This window comes from Heterodontus francisci, chromosome 8 (genome assembly GCF_036365525.1).
Source record: "Heterodontus francisci isolate sHetFra1 chromosome 8, sHetFra1.hap1, whole genome shotgun sequence".
Taxonomy (NCBI): domain Eukaryota; kingdom Metazoa; phylum Chordata; class Chondrichthyes; order Heterodontiformes; family Heterodontidae; genus Heterodontus; species Heterodontus francisci.
The window spans coordinates 79,338,012-79,357,190 of record NC_090378.1 but is presented as its reverse complement, the minus strand read 5'-3'; the positions used below and the strand labels follow the sequence as shown (position 1 = coordinate 79,357,190).

Below are 19,179 nucleotides of genomic sequence, written 5' to 3'. Positions count from 1 at the left end.
TGTTCCAGGTAACGAACAGACTCTCGGGCTTATATACTGCCTTGGTCAAAGATCACTGAATAGAATTTCACCTACAGTTGTTGTTCACCTGATGAATTTTATTTTGAGGTTCGTTTAATCAGTAATACATGAAGTACATGACAAACAATCCCTTATCAATGATTAGTCTTTCAAGTAATGCCTCTAATTTTGTTTTATCTAAGGATACAATTTTGCTAGATATTAATCTTCTCAGTAGCAACAAAACAGACGAGACCCATCCTATTGAACATACAATTCATATTAAAGCCTTTAGCCACTACATTTGTTTGAGACCTGGAATTTCCTCTTTTAGAAAGGTATTTCTCAGTGCATTGCCTTTTTGGCTTTCTCCACAACATACAGCAGACATGAACAATATAGTAAGTAGGTGATCGGCTTCCAAAGTCTGCCAATGCTAATCTCACATCACTTAAAGACAACTCTCGCTTCAATGTTCTCTTTCCATGGGGAGACCAGCTGATCTACACTCACCAACTCCTATTATGCATAAATGAGATCAATTGTAGTGGGAACTCACTACAATTTTCCAATAGTCAATCCTTGATAGCAACTGTTCTGGTCAGTTTTTAAAAAATATTTTATAAAAAAGGACCTCCACTACATCATGTCTTTACTTGAGGATACATATGTGATTATGTTCCTCATTAAAGAGGACCAGGAGATAAGCTAGCTTTCGCTTCTCAAAACACACAAGTGTTTAAAAAAAATTGTTAGCTTTAATTACATAACCAGCAGTATGTAATAAACTCAAACTCTTGACCAAAGGAAGGAAGACACTTTACCTGCAGGCCTGGGAAAAATGCTAGCAAGGCATCCATCCATGTTCGTGCATTCAGCATTGGCTTATGTATGTGAACATCCAGCAAGAGAGGGGGCTGACTTATATACTTCATGATGGCAGCATAGTGCTAAAAGGGAAAACAAATGATTACTATATTGCCACATCTGCCCTGCATATTTCTAGAATGAAGCAATTCAGCTGGAATATTTTACCTGTGCATTCCTTTCTAACTCAGCAAACTACAACATATGGCATGTAAGAAATATTTTAAATAACCATAACATAGTCTTTTAGGCGTTAGTGCTACAGAATAATGCATTGTTTCTAAAATATCAGACAAATCTTTACAGCATTAAATTAATAAACTTGTCTTAAGGATTATATATAAGCATTTGCAAGTTAGTCATCTCAGCTAATACGGGCTCGTTCAGTTTTGAAGTTTTAATTTTCAAGATCTACCCTAATCAAGGACATGACAAATGCTATAAATTTAATTTATTTGCAGTTAGAATGACTGTATAAAATTCATGATCATAAGACCAAATGTTCCACTGCTGATACTCAAATCTGCCAGTCAATGAACTTTTAGTTTGGTCCAGGTTTTACACAGATTTAACTCAAACCTTCTAACATTTGCTTTTGTTCCAATTAAATTGGTTATACTTATTGGACTACGAATAATTACCTTTAATTTACCTGTTTGAAAATTAACAGCTTAGCTCAGACATTTGGCTAGTTTAACTATATTTTTGTACTAATATCATTGATAGAATGCAATATATTTGGGTTCAATAAACTGTGAAATTTTAAAACCAATAGTTTGACTTTTATAAACATATTTATGAATTTATCATGCGAGACAAGTCTACTTAAACAGTGGAATGGCAATGCATGCTTTGAACCCATTATACTTGCATAGTCTTGATAACATGAAACAGAGTAAGACAACAGCAATCATATGGATCCATCAGAAACTTCACTATATATTAAATATTAAGCTGAATATAACCTCTTGGTCCTTATAAGGAATTAGAGATGTTTTTCCATGTTAAATACTCTATATAAATGAAACTTCTTGTTGGTGGCAGCAATCAAAATGTTAGTGTTGTTTGTGCACAGTATGACTAACTGGTGCTACACAGTCAGTCTGAGATGTGCTTGCTACAGTTAGTCTGAAAATATATTGTAGTGACAATTAAAGTTCCATAACCTACAGTGGTCATCACTTTTAATTTGAGGAGGAGTGACCATTTAAATAAACTTCTAAAAGTTCTGATTTTGTTTAATTTAGATCTTAAGAAATACAAAAACAACAAATTATCAGGGTTTATTCAAAAGCTAAACAATTACACCTGGCCTGGTTGTACATAAAATTATATCTTCAACAGTTCATTACTTTATTGAGCATTCAAAAACAACAATTTCCTACAGTTTTCAAATTTGATAACCACGGCACACTACACACCAACACATCACATTGTGAGTAAACATTTGTATCACATTTAGTAATGTAGGAATGTATTTCAGATAAGAAACAATATGGTACACTAAAATTAACCAAGAAAAAAGCAGAGCTTACAGTGTTGAATCTCTGCAAATAACCATCATCACCAAGTAGAATGTATGCTTTGAAGAGGTACTCATAATATGAATCAATCCCAGCTCCAACTCCGCTATCTGCAAAGAAAAGAAAGTCAATAAGTAAAAGACAAAATTGACCTCAATACATCATGTTAAATAGAATAGAATATTTCAGCCCAAACAGAACAGGTCATTCATCCCAAAAGTTTGAAATTGGCACTGCCTCAATATTAAGGAAGCTATGGAGGTTCACAATAACATAGGTGATGATCACAAGCAGCCAAAATGACATGAAATTAAAAAGAGACACATCTATTGGCACTGGCAAATCTTTTTAAAAAACATTAACTGCAACCTTGTTGAATCAGTGAAGTGATAACATCAATGAAGAAAAAAAAAGATACTGTCTGCTAGAAATTATTGACCCAGGAAGTATGAGGAAGCTAAAATAATAGTGGTAGAGATATAGTCATTAATTAAGGCTGCATTAGTGATCCTATCATTAGTTAGATTCCCTTGCCATCTGAATCAGTAGCATATCACACCAATTTCTCCAGATATCAATAATATTCAAGCAAAAATACCTTTAACCCTGGAAAAAAACTAAGTTCATGGAAAGATTCCTTTTTAAGTACAAATTACTAATTTTAGCCCTTCAAAAAAAAAATTATTTTACTGCTTCTCACTTACAGTTAAGAGGAAGGTTCTTGGTCCCCACAGACATCAGGATGAAGGAATTAGAGTCATAGAGACACAGCACTGAAACAGGCCCTTCGACCCACCGAGTCTGTGCCGACCAACAACCACCCATTTATACTAATCCTACATTAATCCCATATTCCCTACCACATCCCCACTATTCTCCTACCACCTACCTACACTAGGGGCAATTTACAATGGCCAATTTACCTATCAACCTGCAAGTCTTTGGCTGTGGGAGGAATCTGCAGCACCTGGCGGAAACCCACTCGGTCACAGGGAGAACTTGCAAACTCCGCACAGGCAGTACCCAGAACCGAACCCGGGTCGCTAGAGCTGTGAGGCTGTGGTGCTAACCACTGCGCCGCCCCATTAGACTACCATAAGGCTTCACATACTATACTTGAAGTAAATTAGGTCTTGTAAAGCCTTAAGAATCATGTTCCAATCTTGTTATTACATGCCCAAAAAGTACATATGTAAAAAGAAAAATGAGAAAAATCAACAGAACCTATCCCAAGTGCAAACAGGATGAGCTATCAGGAATGATGTAGGTAATTTTGATTGCATTTAAAGCTAGGGGAATTTATGTTATTACGTGGCCCCAATAGTACCATACAGCTTCAGTTTTCATTAATTGAGAATTTAAGCTCCTTGAGCATGTTACACCAGTGCAATGACATCATTGCCTTCCACATTAATGCTATATCTTGTCTTCCAAACAGCTCCTCCTCTGACACCAATAGTATGATATCTGCTCTTCTTGTGCCAAAGTTGTGATATTTCCCCCTTCAAAAATAATGTAATGGTATCTAAAGCTATAGTGTTTCCTCTTCCTACATTAATACTATGCTGTCTCCCCCTCTTACACCAATACGCTGACACTTCCTCCTCCTACACATTCTATAGTATCGTCTCTTATGTCATTGCTATGATGTCACCTCTGCTCTGTTACAAAACCCAAATCAATATGCATTAAAAATGCAATGCATTGAATTAAAAAAAATGTTATTTGGCCATCATAAATTGCACTATAAAATATTCACTGGAATGTACAGAAGACATATTTTGCTCATGTTACTTAGAAGATATAATACGAAGTACTTTAAAGCTCAACATTACAGTATCCATAGGGCTAAGAATAACATGATAAAGATACAATGGAGAAGAACATTACATTTATTCCTAGTGATAAATAATCTATCACAGTAATGCATCTCCAGAACTGTGTAGTAGTTGATTTTGAACAGATGGGGAACAGACAGAAGTAGTAAAGGAATCCAACTCACCCCTACGGACCCAGTCTCCTGTGTGGATATTGATGGTCGTTCCTACCAGGTTGCTGTTGCGCTGTCTCTTTTCCCATAAAAAGTCTAGGGCTTTCCGTGCATGTTGCTGTACGCAAAGAAAGAACAGCTTGTTATATAACCAAATAAAATAGGTTGTATGAGACAGTTAGATACTGTCTACTCAAACTGCTCCTGAGATAGGTACATGCAGTATGTTTTTGCTTCCAAACTCCATCTACAAATAGCAGGCAAATCCCATTATAATTCTTGAATGAATGCAGAATCCAAAAGATCAACTCCAGACTGGATTCAGACATGGTGCAAATAACATCGGTTCAAATAAATGCCAAACATAAAGCATATATGTAATTGATATATTCCTGATTCATACATCCTCATTAACATATCAATTCTGTAAAATAGTTTACAAAGAATATGTATCTGTTTACTGTTCCCTTTACAAGAGTGGTACCTTTGCCTATGCAGAATGAGCATTTGAGGTTTTGGAGAGGGCGCAGAAGAGATTTATTAGAATGGTTCCAGAGATGAGGGATTATTGTTACATGGTCAGATTGGAGAAGCTGGGGTTGTTTTCCTTAGAGCTGAGAAAGCTAAGAAAATATTTGAAAAGTGTTTAAAATCATGAAGGGTTGAGTTAGAGTAAATACAGAGTGCCTGTTTCTATTGGCATAGATGTAAGATGACAAAAGAACCAGAGATAAGAGGAAAAATTCTTATATGCAACAATTGGTTAGGATTTGGAATGCACTGCCTGACAGGGTGGTGGATACAAATTCAATAGTAGCTTTCAAAAGGGAATTGGATAAATACTTGAAGGAGAAAAAACTGCAGAGATCTGGGGAAAGAGCTGAGCAGTGGGAGTAACTGGATTGCTCTTTAAAAGAGCTAGTGCAGAGTCGATGGGTCAAATGGCCTCCTTCTGTACTGTAATATTCTATAATTTTACTATATAAGAATTCTGGCATCTTTATTAAAGAGACTGCACACATTATTGGCATTAGAACCTGGAAAGATTTATTTGGAGCATTTATTTATATGTTTTGTGTAGACCATTTTAGCTTCAATTCTGACTTTTAACCTACTTGCAAATCATTGGTTAGAATACAGTATCCACTTTTGGGCAAGCTACTCAAGACCATGGAGAGGGTGCAGAAGAGTTTAATTAAGATGATACCTGGGCTGAATAGCTTTAATTATGAGGACAGAATGTCCTATCAGAAACAGTGATGGAGACCAATTCCATTAATAGTATTAAAGAGAACTGGAAGCATTTTTCTTTTTCAAATATTTAAGAGTTTTGCCGAAGTGCAGGGGAATGGGACTGTGGATAGTCCTTTCACAGAGTTGGCACAGACATCAGGGCTGAATAATCTCTGTTTCTTTTAGGTTTGCGAAAAATGAACAACAGAAGAGTTTATTTAGATGCACCCAAATCTAGATTTATTCTACTTAGATTCTGAGTGATACATTTTTTTTCTTTCCAACAGTCACACAGTACCACCCACCTCAAAAACTGGATCGCCAGAAAGTCTGCTGAGAGCTGCAAACTCCAGAATAAGGGTCCCTGCGCAGGCTGTACAGGTGTCCGTTTCTGTACCTGTTTTGGCTTCAGGTCGCCTCAACCCATATTTCAGATTGACCTGTTTTTCAATTTTTAAAAAAATTAATCACAACGGAAAATAAAAATACAGTACTATACACAAAGAATCTCCAAATATTTAACTTTGTACCAACTTATTTCATAAATCATTACGAGTACTTATACCAAAAGGGCCAGTCACATTAGATTCAACACTGAAGATACTTAAGTTGCTATTACAGTGCATCATAAAACAATGTATTCTAGTCAATAACTTGATATAGAAGTTATTCTATTATATATTAAAAATGGGAAGTTGCAATGCGCCATTTCAAAATATATTGAAAAGTCCTATGTTAAGACACTGGGGTGAAATTTATACTCCCACCACCGACATCGGCGGCAGGCAAAAACAACGGCTGCCTTCATATACATTTCCGCCCTCCCCCACCGCCCCCCACCCCCCCACCCCCCCAATTCCAGCAGCCAAATTTTTTTTTCTATTGCTACCACCAGAGGGGGACCCTCTATTTCTTGTTCTCCCTTTCCTATCTCCCCTCCACATTCTTATCACCCATCCCATTCTATCCTTCATTCCACCCCCCCCCCCCCCCCCACCCCACTCCTCTCTCCACTTTTCCATCCTCCCTTCCCCATTATCCCACCCTCTACAAACATTCTATCCTCTCTGGTCTCCATCGTTGGAGTCACCCCCCAGTCTTAGTCTAATTATCCCCCATCCTGTAGCCCTGCTTGACCTGAAGGCTGTGTATGCTATGGGGGATTGCCTACTATTTATACATCATTGAATTATATCAAAATGAAGTTCATTACTCACCCTGGGATAGGGAAGTCCGCTGGTAGTGTTGAATGCTGGCAGTAACCTGTACCCAAGTTCCTTCGCCATGTCGAGAAGCTCATCATTATACCACTGCATCTGCTCACCTTGATCCTTCAGTATAATAGCCATGGCGTGGCCTCCTAGCAAACCCCTAATGTATAAAATATTTACTGGGCATCCAACTGACATTTTTCATGCACTTCAATCCTTTTTTTATGATTATCATCTAAAGTTTGTTTTGACTATTACTTTTAAACAATTTGCTTCCATATTGCTTTTGATATATTTCTTCTATAGAACACTGCATATATGAATATAGTTCAATGCTTTTTTTTTTAAAAACTTACCCAAGCACTCTAATATTGGTCTCAAAGACTGAGACTACAATATCATTATCCAAGTGAACATCACTTATAACCTTTTTCACAGCAACTTCAAATTCTTCTATTTGATTCAGCAGCTACAATAAAAAATCATTTGATTTAATGACTCTTTCGGGCTCTTTGTCCTTCAATTTGAAATGAGTGAAGTAGCTTTCACTTACTGCAAGGGTGTCCAGAGTATCGACTAAAGTCAAAGAAAATCTGAAAGAAAGAGTAATTACAGCTGACCCAAGGATGGAACAAGATAGTTTTAGATACACGCGACTGTAAGCACACAAAATGAACCAATATCCTTTTAATCTATTTTTATACATTATTTAAAATTCTGTTGGCAGCTTTCCAAATATATAGAAATTATCTAAAAGAAAATGATCATTCCCGATACCCTTTTATACAGGACTAGCAGAGAACCAGATTTACATGACTACAGGTTTTTTTTCTCCCATGGTAAAATGTGATTCCCAAATCTCCAGCAAAATTCAGGTACAAATGGGCAAAGCGTGCCGCACACACTCCCCACTTAGTTGTACCAGGCATTGAACAGCCTCACCAGCTATCCTTAAAGGAACTGCTGGCGGGTTCTCTAAAAATGGCCCACAGAACAAAATTGCAGCCCTAACTGCAACCCTGCCAAACCCAGAGGAATTACATGTACCTGGATAAAATTACAAAGTCTTCCCTTTGTTGGTAGATTTATATATTTTAGATTATCACCAATAATTTATATTAATTACATTTCTTCTATGACTCAGCTGGAACTTAGAATTTTGAGACAATAAAAGATTTTGTTGCTGGGATGATTAATGTTTCAGATTATACACGCACAAATGTTTTACATTTTTGATTACGATCCTGGTAATTTAGTGCAAAATGAACTCTGTTATAGTTGTTGCATATTACAATACATCCTGAAGAAGCCATTGTGTACCAGCAGTAGGTTTGGATTCCACCAAAAGCCATGTAGTTTTTGCTATGGTATAAAACACTGCAAGTTCAGAATACTGTTTGTATCACTGGCCTCCTGCGGGTCAGTTGGCAAAAAGCCTGTTAAATTTAAATGAGTACTCCTGAAATGAGGAATAAAAATTGTGGGACTAAGGAGCTTGAAAACTAAGAACCTTCAAGTTAAATAGGTGCCAGCTGTTTGAACTCCTGTAACACAAACTTATTACAGCATCCATTATATATCTGCTGTAAAATTCTGCCTCACTCTAAACTTTGGACTTGCATTTCATACTTTCTTCAGCCTATGCAAGAACAGTTACTGAGGTTAGTAGCAGGAATTACTAAAAAAAACACTAACTTGCCAAGAGCATCATCCACATCACCACGACTAGGTTCCAGACCACGCACACGGCCACGACACGTCAGAGGCATTAGTTCATCAGCTGGGTAAGCGTGTTCCTGCACAAACACAAAAAATAAAGTCAATCGTTCTCTTTCTCTGTGCATATAAAAGTTGAACTCAAAAGAAGGAAAAAGGTATTCAAGTAAGACCACCAATATTTTCATCAATCAACTATAAGGTATGCTATTCTACTTCTGTTCAAGTTATGTAGTTTGGGCCTACAACCCATCAAACTTCACAACGACTGAATAAATCTCCCATTCCATCACAAACTGAACCTGTACACAAATAGGTCACACATGGAATCTCTCAATGCATTCCTGAACTGACTGACATCAGTTCACACAATGCATATAGCCAATGGTTAAAAGTGACAATCGCATTTCAAACTCTTTAAATATAAAGCATTTCATTCATGTATTCTGATCTCCTTTCATTTAGGGTTTGAATGCACACATGCTACTGAAATTATCTTTTTGTCCAAACTTGTGAGAGATTTGCACTACAAGATGCCTGGATGGGTGCAGCTCCAACAACACAAGAAGTTCAACACCATCCAGGACAAAGCAGACCGCTTGATTGGCACCCATCCACAAACATTCATGCCCTTCACCACTCACACACAGTGGCAGCATTGTGTACCATCTACAAAATGCACTGCAGCAACGCACCAAGGCTACTCAGGCAGCACCTTCCAAACACACAACCTCTACCACCTAGAAGGACGAGGGCAGCAGGTGCGTGGGAACACCACCACCTGCAAGTTCCCCTCCAAGCCACACACCATCCTGACTGAGAACTATATCGCCATTCCTTCATTCATCGCTGGGTCAAAATCCTGGAACTCCCTTCCTAATAGCACTGTGGATGTACCTACCCCACATGGACTGCAGCAGTTCACCACCACCTTCTCAAAGGCATTAGGGATGGGCAATAAATGCTGGCATGGCCAGCGACGCCCGCATCCCATGAAAGGAATAAAAAAAAAAGTGAAATGAGCCCAGAGGCAATTTAATCACAAAATTTAATCTGATCAGAGAAGCAACAACTACAACTTTTAAAAAGGAAATATGTAATGAACTTTACATTTTATTGAAAGTTCTCTATGTGTGGATAAGACAGGACTATGATAGGACAAAGATTCCCTACAATGTCAAGGAGTCTAGATTCACACATGAAGAAAAGCCAATTGATGAGGTACTAGAAGGCTACCGACACTTTGCAGATGTAACGCAACGTGTAGCCAGCATATTCGGAAAGGAGAACATTAAAAAAAAGTTATGCCTCTTTCTAAATAGGACATTCATTTTAGCAAAATGACCCACAACGCTCATATATAAGTAAAACAGAAACATCTGTACCTTTGTCAGTACCCTGGTATCGTGATCTGTTAATGTTCGTAATGCTTTAGAACTGCTGGTTAGATGTAGCAGGCATTTTGGATACAAATCCTCTGCTTTAATGTTATGAAGTTCCACTCACGTAGCATCATGAACAGGAGCCACTGTTCATTTGCACTTAGTATCATTGGAACAGGACTACATAGGCTGCAATTATGCTGCACTCAAACTGGTGGCTGTTCAGTGCAAAATGCAGCTGGCATCATCACAGTTATATTGTCTAGCTACAAACAGCAGTTTACGTGCTGGGAGAGATCCCTAAACATGCATGCTTACACAAATGTACAGAGTTTCACTCCCTGGCTGGTAAATTTGCAATGTTTTTGATAGTACAAACACCTGGTATTGTTTCAAAAGGAATTACATATTTCAAAAACTCAATACCAACTTGCATTTAAAGCACGCCTTTAACATAATAAAACGTCCCAAGGTGATTCACAGGAGCATTATAAAACGAAGCATGACACCGAGCCACAAAAGGAGATATTAGGTCAGATGACCAAAAGCCTGGTCAGAGGTAGGTTTTAAAGAGTGTATTAAAAGGAGGGAAGCAAGGTAGAGAGGCAGAGAGGTGTAGGGAGGGTATTCCAGAGTTGGGGCCTAGGCAACTGAAGGCATGGCCACCAATGGTGGAGTGATTAAAATCAGGGATGCACAAGAGGCCAGAATTAGAGGAGCACAGATATCATGGAAGGTTGTGGAGCTGGAGGAGATTACAGAGATAGGGAGGGGTGAGGCCATGGAGGGATTTGATTTTAAAATTCTCAAGCTGATTTTCAAGACTTTGCTTGACCGGGAGCCAATGCAGCTCAGCGAGCATGGAAGTGATAGATGAACTGGACATGGTGCGAGTTAAGACAAGGGCAGCAGAGTTTTGGATGACCTCACGTTTATGAAGAGTAGAATGTGGGAAACCAGACAGGAGTGCACTGGAACAGTCAAACTTAGAGGTAACGAAGGCATGAATGAGGGTTTCAGCAGATGAGCTGAGACGGGGTGAAGTCGGGCGATGTTACAGAGGTGCAAATCGATGGTCTTAGTAATGGCACAAATTGTAACACCAAGGTTGCAATGAGACAGCAGACTGGTTTAATCTCAGACTGTTGCCAGGGAGAAGAATGGAATTGGTAGTGGGGAACAAAAACAATGGCTTCAGTCTTCCCAATGTTTAATTGGAGGAAGTCCCTGCTCATCCAGTACTGGACTTCGGATAAGCAGTCTGGTAATTTAGCAACAGAGGAACAATCGAGAGAAGTGGTGGTGAGGTAGAGCTAAATGTCATCAGCATTCATGTGAAAACTAATGCCGTGCTTTCAGATGATGACGCCGAGGGGCAGCATGTAGACAAGAAATAGAAAAAGGATAGATCCTTAGGGGACACCAGATGTAATGGTGCAGGAGCAGGAAGTGAAGCCATTGCAAGTGATTCTCTGGCTATGATTTGATAGATAAGAATGGAACCATGTAAAAGCAGTCCCACCCAGCTGGACGACAGTGGAGGGGAGTTGGAGGAGGATGGTGTGGTCAACTGTGTCAAAGGCTGCAGACGGAAGGAAGACGGGGATGGAAAGTTTACCTTTGTCACAGCCACATAGGATGTAATTTGTGACTCCATAAGCCAACTCTTCGTAATATTATCCAAAAAGCACATTTAACCAAGCTTTAATCAAAAATAAAATTGTTCTCTATTAATAGAGGACGCTGTGAGCATTACAAATGTGTTCAAGTGAGAAGCTACTGGCATTCAGTAATAATGTTTGCATATTAAAATTCAACTTACTGATCTGCAAGAGATAGCCTGAATGCAAGCTTTTGGTCATCTGACACAATATCGCCTTTTGTGGCTCGGTGTCTTGCTTCATTTTATAATGCTCCTTAGCAAATACGTAAGAGTAATATATGCAATTGTAAGACTTACACACTGTACTTTACAGAAGATAGGAAAGGTAACTCTGTACTTGACAAGAGATAGAAAATATATAAAATGCAACAAAAAAGAATTTGCTATAATAGTTTAAGATAAAATACTTGGGAACTTTGGGATATTTTCTCACCAATGTATTTTGTTTCAGAATGTAGTACCTTTTACAATAATTTAAGATTCCTATTACAGAATTGTGACCTGTTCATCCAGTTGCTCATATCCTGCTTTACCATGGACTAACATTGTGATCTCAGTAACAAAACAAAACATGGGAGCTGAAAGCTGAAATAATCACTCTGCTGCCTATCCAACATAGAACAATCAGAGCTAATGGCAGAGCTCCATTTTTTGTTGTTAGGGCAAATATATGTCTGTATTATTCAAGTTTATGATCACCCCAGAATCATAAAAAATGACAGTAATAGAAAATGACTCAGCTGAAAAGTGGAAAGACAATAATGTAGGGAACACAGTAATACAGAAGCAGTAGGCCATTCATCCCATTGAGCCTGCTCCGCCATTCAATATGATCATGGCTGACCATCCAAATCAACGCCTTTTCCCATACTGTCCTCATATCCCCTTACATCATTGCTATTTAGAAATCTGTCAATCTCTGCTTTAAACATACTCAATGACTGAATTTCCACAGCCCTCTGGGGTGGAGAATTCCGAAGATTCACAACCCTCTGAGTAAAGAAATTTCTCCTCATCTCTGTCCTAAGTGGCTTCCCCCTTATTTTGAAATGGAGTCCCCTGGTTCTAGACTCCCAACCAGGGGAAACATCTCAGCTGCATCTACCCTGCCTATCCCTTTAAGTATTTTGTAGGTTTCAATGAAATCACCTCTCATTCTTCGAAACTCTAGAGAATATAGGCCCAGTTTCCCCAATCTCTCTTCATTGGATAGTCCTGCCATCCCAGGAATAAGTCTGGTGAACCTCTGTTGCACTCCCTCTATGGCAATAATATTCTTCTTAAGGTAGGGGGACCAAAACTGCACACAGTACTCCAGGTGCAGTTTAACCAAGTATCTATACAATTGAAGCAAGACTTTGCTACTCCTGTACTCAAATCCTCTTGCGATAAAGGCCAACATGCATTAGCCTTCCCAATTGCTTGCTGCACGTGCACGTTAGTTTTCAGTGACTTATTGACAAGGGCACCCAGGTCCCTTTGTACATCTACACTTTCTAATCTCTTACTATTTAAGAACTACTCTGCACATCTATTCATCCTAGCAAAGTGGATAACCTCACATTTTTCCACATTATTTTCCATCTGCCACGTTCTTGCCCACACACTAAGTCTGTCCAAATCCCCTTGAAGCCGCTTTGCATCTTCCTCACAATACACATTCCCACCTAGTTTTGTGTCACCCACGAACTTGAAATATTACATTTGGTCCCCACATCCAAATCATTGATATATATTGTGAACAGCTGGGGCCCAAGCACTTAACCTCTGCAGTACCCCACTAGTCATAGCCTGCCAACGCGAGAATGACCCACTTATTCCTACTCTCTGCTTTCTGCCTGTTAACCAATCCTTAATCCATGCCAGTATATTACCTCCTATCCTATGTGCTTTAATTTTGCGAACCAACCTCCTGTGGGGGAATTTATCAAAAGTGTCATGTTAGGCCCCCACCTGCCAAGAATGAGGCACATTAATTTTGTCATGAACACTGATTTTAAACTGTTGCTGGAGCGAGGAAATGACTTGCTAAACAGATCAGCTGTGGCTGGAAAAGACATTTGCATATTAACAGACAATGCTTGGAAGGACAAAGGACCATTCCCTGACACGTTCAACCCACAATGGACCTTGAGCACCAAGTATTGTGTGTAAGAGGAGCATTCTAGAGACTGCTAGGTGATACAATCCAGGACTGGTTAGACCAGCTGATCACATGACTAACTGGCTGTTCCAGGGTCTTTTGAACCAGCCACAGAGAGGTTGAACTGAAGAAAGACTGTTTGCTCCTGGACTGAGAAAATCTCTTCTGTATGCTCCCATCTCTTTCTCACAAGCCTCTGAATCCACTGAAGACACATGAACCCTAAGAGAGAAAAGTCTCCTACAGCAAACAAGGTTTGAGAAAAACAAGATCTACCTACAATCAAGGACTCTACAGTGAGCTCGAAAAACATAACAAAAACTCTTCAGATATTGCCTCAAACTTTTCCACTTCATTTTTCTTCTGCTCTTTTCTGCCTCTGTTTGCATGTGTGTATCGCGTATGATGCTTGCATGGCCGTGTCGTGTATCCATAGGCGTCAACCGAATTAGAGTTTAAGTTCAAGTTTAATAAATTTCAACTTTTCTTCTTTAAACCCAAGAAAGCCTGCTTGTGCTGGTTTCTTTGCCTTATAATTGGAAAGCAGTGAACAAGGATTCACCAACTGTGAGCTAAAAACAGTGTGTTTAAAATTAAGTCCTGTTACAGTAAGACCAGGTGAAGGCTGAGAGGGACCCCTAGCCACCTTTCTCACCTGGTCATAACAAAAGCCTTCTAAAAATCCACGTATACCACGTCCACCGACTCCCTTTATCAATTCTGTTAGTAACATCCTCAAAAAACTCCAACAGGTTCGTCAAACATGAAAGTGTTAGCTGCATTGCACATCGGGCACTATTTTAAGAAAGCCCTGTAGAATCTAACTGGGAAAAGGAATTGCTTTCTACTTTGAGGTCAGAGATGGGATGTTTCTCCATATTACAACTGCTACGATCAGGTAAGGAGGGGTCATGAGGCTTTCCTCTTGTCCTTCCTCTTATTTGACAGCAACAGGGTTTATTCCTTTTCAAACAGTCGGTGTGCTTACACTTCTGAGAATGCTTTACCTCTTACGTTCACCGTGATCGTAAAAGAATTGGGCAGGTTTTCTTGAGTTTAAACAAGAGGTGAGTTTATTGTACTTAATCTAAACCCGATCTAAATAAAGCTACACTACACATTCACGCACATTCTCTCACGAGAATCATACACACACACAAACAAATTACAAAGTGATGAGGAGTAGATATGTGGTTGGATTAGAGTCCAGAACAAACAAAAAATTAATACACAGTCTGTGGGGTTGCATGATTTCTTTGTCTTCCAGCTGAAATTATGTCCTTGAAGACCTTGGCTGGTAAATGTGTGCAGTTTGTGGCTAGCCAACCTGGTTCAGGGTCTTCTTGGAGGCAGAATTGTAGGTGGCTTTCTTTCCCTGGTGTCTGTCTTAGAGGGGGGAGGGGGCCGAGACAGAGGTGGGACTGAGAGCCCTTTTGGCTTCTGCCCAGAATGAGTCACTGGCTTGTCTGCTTTATCCAAGGAAAAACTCCCCACTTTCATGGAGAGGGACAGACGGTCACATGATTGCCTCAGTGTATTGTCTGGAATATTCTAACGACATTCAAGTTTAGGAATTTTAGTCCGTCAGGCCTCAGGATGTTAACGTTTACAACTGGAAGGGTTGCCCTTTCAATGTTAATGTGTCAGGATGGCTTTGAATGTCCTGTTAATGAAAGCAACCTTCCGTGGTTCACTCAATAGAACAAGCTATTGTTTTGGGTACAGGCTCAGACATGTGTCTCCTCTTTAAGGCCTTGGAATGTGCAAGGTGTTCAAATGCAAATTGCGGTGGCCCTCTTGGCTGCCAGTTTTTTTAAAAGTTAATTTCCAGCTCTTTCTGTTTCATGAAAAGTTTAATGTAAGTTTCCAATGGATAAATAAAAAAATCCTCCTTTGGCATAGCAGGTGTTATTGACGCAGATGAAATGTGACCACAGGAACATTTCATTACAAGGTTGCAGAAAAAAAGTTCACACACATTCATTCTCAAACACCCACTTCTCAAGTTCACACATTAATCTTAGAATTGCTACAGCTGACATTGGCTGTACAGCTATTCTGGTTTAATTTTTTGGAGCTTTGTCTGGGATGGTTCTGTGTTGAGTTAGTCCAGGGTTGTTCAACATATGGCCAGCAGGAAGGATCCAGCCCACCAAAGGTTTTCATCTGGCCCACGGGTATAAATTGCACCCGGGGCTGTTCCTCACCCTCACCAGGGGTCTGTGACAGCAGATGAGAAATTTCCCTTTGTAGTCTTCTTGCAGCCCAGCTTTTCAAAAAAAATTCTCAAGTCAGATTTTACAGCTGCCACGTCCTGACATCAGGAACTACCATTTCTCAACTTCGGACAGAATCAGGGTTTTTTAAAAACTCGCTGGAAAACCCAGAGTCAGTCCGAAGTTGGGAAACGGCTGTTCCCAATGTCAGCAACTGTCAGCTGTGAAACTGACTAGAGCTTTAAAAAAAACCGAGCAACTATCTGCTGAGCATTCCCACTCTCTGCAACTGTCAGAAAGAGAGAGCACGAGGGAGTGGTGGGGGGGGGGGGGGGGGGGAGGGGGTGCGGGGCAGCAGCAAACTATCTAAAAAATTTAAGTGCAGTGCAAATGAAAAGAATCTCAATAAATAAGGATTGGTGCAGCTTACCATGTAATTTTGATATGCATGATCAAACATCTCTAGTACTTGATCCCTGCAAGTGAAACAAAAACATGCATCAAATTCAAGTACACTGTAAGCAGGGTACAATTATATCTTGCTGGGGCCCCTATTAGAAAAGTTCTTAGAACAATCCAGATTAAATACATTTTTCAGACAAGAAGGGTGCAACTCATATTTCCTAGTACCCAAGCTGATGCAATTTGGTGAATTTGTAAGCAAACAGCAATTGTGAATAAATCAGTCTGCATATACAAAATATTGATGAAAATTTTGCAGCATAGGAAAATAATTTCAGTCAGGATCTGTTATTTGTGCCAGATTGCAGCAGTAAAGCAAAAACAGTGTCATTCACACTGTTTCATAGTCGTTAATGGTATAAAAGATGGCCACTCATTTGCATTTAACTAAACATTTAAGCCTCGCCAAATCATTTCCATTCCACATACCAAATTGAAAAATGGAGGGAAATTACCATCAACCTTTACTGAATAACAACATAAGATTTTGTCCTTGTATATACAGCAGGGGAAAAAGATGAGAACTTCAGCTTATGAGTAAGATAGCACTGACAGAGCTAAACTTTCCTATATGAAGCTTCTTCGATTTACATTGAAACAAGTGCTGTAGGAAAATCTTCTTTTTAAATATTTTGCATTCATTTGAAGTTTAATGGCCCTGGGAGCAAATTTGGTCACAAGTTCAACCACACTTTCCTCTGTACCCATCAAGAACCAAAGAGAATGTAATTTCAACCCAAGAAAATTTTCCGTGGTAATTACTTATGTGAACTACTAAATACACAATGCCACATATGTAGCTTCCAATATATGTAGCAAAGAGGGAAAGACTGTACAATAACTTGTGTAACTTTTGGGTATGATACTAACATCCTACTGCAGTAGATGGATTTACAAAGGATCATAAATCTGGACAAGGAAATAGTGTTACACTAATTTTATTTTCTGTAACAAATTAATTTGAATAAATCAACAAAACCAAACACGGGTACATCCCACACTGCATGATTACGTTGATACTTTGTAACGTATTGTCGTAAAATCTTCAAGGACAAAGGAACATTAATATTTACTCCCAAAGCTCGAGTTTCCAATCTCAGTCAGACTTTTAGGAAGTGGTTGGGAGGAACTCTACCACCTTTTGCCACATCATTGGACAATTTCCAAATTAAGATAAGTAACGCTACAAACCTAATCATTTTTAGTGCCTTTGTAAAGACATGAAATGTTATATATCACAAGTTGTAAAGAAACTGCAGATTATTTATTGCAAAAACAGTAATACATTAACCTGCTCAATTCAATAGGCACAAGAGTAGATGATGTGGAGCATTGATTTTTAAAATGGTCAAATCTGCAAGCGACAGATACAAATCTGAAATTAGACAAGCAAATTTGTGGCCAATTCCAGACGGAAATTTCCTTTAAAAAAATTACAATGTAATCTCAACACAGTCATTACTTTTGGTGCAACCAGTCCACCATGTAGGTTCGGTTCAAGCAAATTCTGTCCGCCTTGATCCTTTGGGGGTGAAATTCCCCGAGTGATAGCACAAAGTGGGCAATAGACTTCAGCAGCCCATTTTACATACTGTCAGAATATTTTTTGTCATTGAAATCAAATGAAAGGAAGAAATTGGATGGACTGCAAAACAGGCTGCCAAAACGCAACCACCCAAAATGGATTTCAGCCCTTTATCTGCAGAACAGATCAACTGTAGATTGCATATGTAAATTAGAATAGTCAATACAGGATCCTCTCTCCTACTCTCACACAAATCTCTCACATACCAAAGATTTCATGATATTTTTAGTCCAATCTGCCAGAGGGTAAATTCCCCACCCGGGTTTCAGTTATTTTTCTCAAATCTTGCGCTACTTTAAAACTGAACACCCCACTGGAAACATAGTAAATCTCTCACTGCTCAAACTTGAAAGATGTAATTTATATTGCAAGACAAAAACCTGGACCAATTTTAGTAGAAAAAGTGACTTTTGTGGTCATAACTCGATCAAGTTATAAATTACTACTGTTGTGTCTTAATTTACTCGGCAGAAAGATACTTGTTCAATAGAATCTAATTTGTAATCAATTTGGGCGTTATAATTTTGGAACAGATTCTGTGCTGGACGTGGGGCGTCCAGCGCTGGGCCAAAAAGGCAGGGGAAATCCCGCCTCTGCCTTTTTCCGCACCACCACACCGCCCCGGAGTGATCCTCCAGTCTTTTTAAATCAAAGTTTCAGGAGTGGGATCCCTGTCCCTTTAAAGTGGGGATCTCGCCTCCAACAGCTGCCAGCCAATCCTGCTCCTGGGAAGATCACTTGACGAGAGGGAGGTGACAGGCCCACCACCCCACCCCCCCCCCCACAACACCCATCACGATACTCCGACCCCCCCCCACCTCCGATCCCGCCTCATGGGGCAACACAAAACCCAGCCCAGAATGTGGGATACAATGTGTCAAAAGAAATGTGTCTTCAGTGTCAAAAGAAAACATGTATCTTAAGTTTTATGAAGCAATTAGATATGATATTTACATCTTTGTCCAAACATTGTAGATTGTAATTTAAATGTATTCACAAAACAATCTAGCATATTTTCTAGCCTCTGTAAACTTGAGGTCATCCAAAACTCTGTTGCCTGTGTCCTAACTCTCACCAACTCCTGTTCACACCTGAGCTCATTGACCAACATGGCAACCTGTTATGCAATGCCTCACTTTTAAAATTCACATCCCTGTTTTCAAATTCCTTCAAGGCCTCACCCCCACC

At 39.3% G+C, this 19,179-nt stretch overlaps 1 protein-coding gene across 1 annotated transcript in view; it reads right to left on the bottom strand.

The window, feature by feature from the left end:
* edem3 (ER degradation enhancer, mannosidase alpha-like 3) overlaps positions 1-19,179 on the bottom strand; it is a 79,139-nt gene that overhangs the window by 38,682 nt on the left and 21,278 nt on the right. The window contains exons 2-10 of the mRNA XM_068037436.1: positions 16,375-16,420; positions 8,520-8,620; positions 7,378-7,417; positions 7,181-7,293; positions 6,831-6,984; positions 5,919-6,053; positions 4,393-4,498; positions 2,403-2,500; positions 790-950 (exon numbers count right to left, since the gene is read on the bottom strand). Coding sequence (XP_067893537.1) covers positions 790-950; positions 2,403-2,500; positions 4,393-4,498; positions 5,919-6,053; positions 6,831-6,984; positions 7,181-7,293; positions 7,378-7,417; positions 8,520-8,620; positions 16,375-16,420 — 954 coding nt within the window. The remainder of the gene's footprint in view (positions 1-789; positions 951-2,402; positions 2,501-4,392; positions 4,499-5,918; positions 6,054-6,830; positions 6,985-7,180; positions 7,294-7,377; positions 7,418-8,519; positions 8,621-16,374; positions 16,421-19,179) is intronic.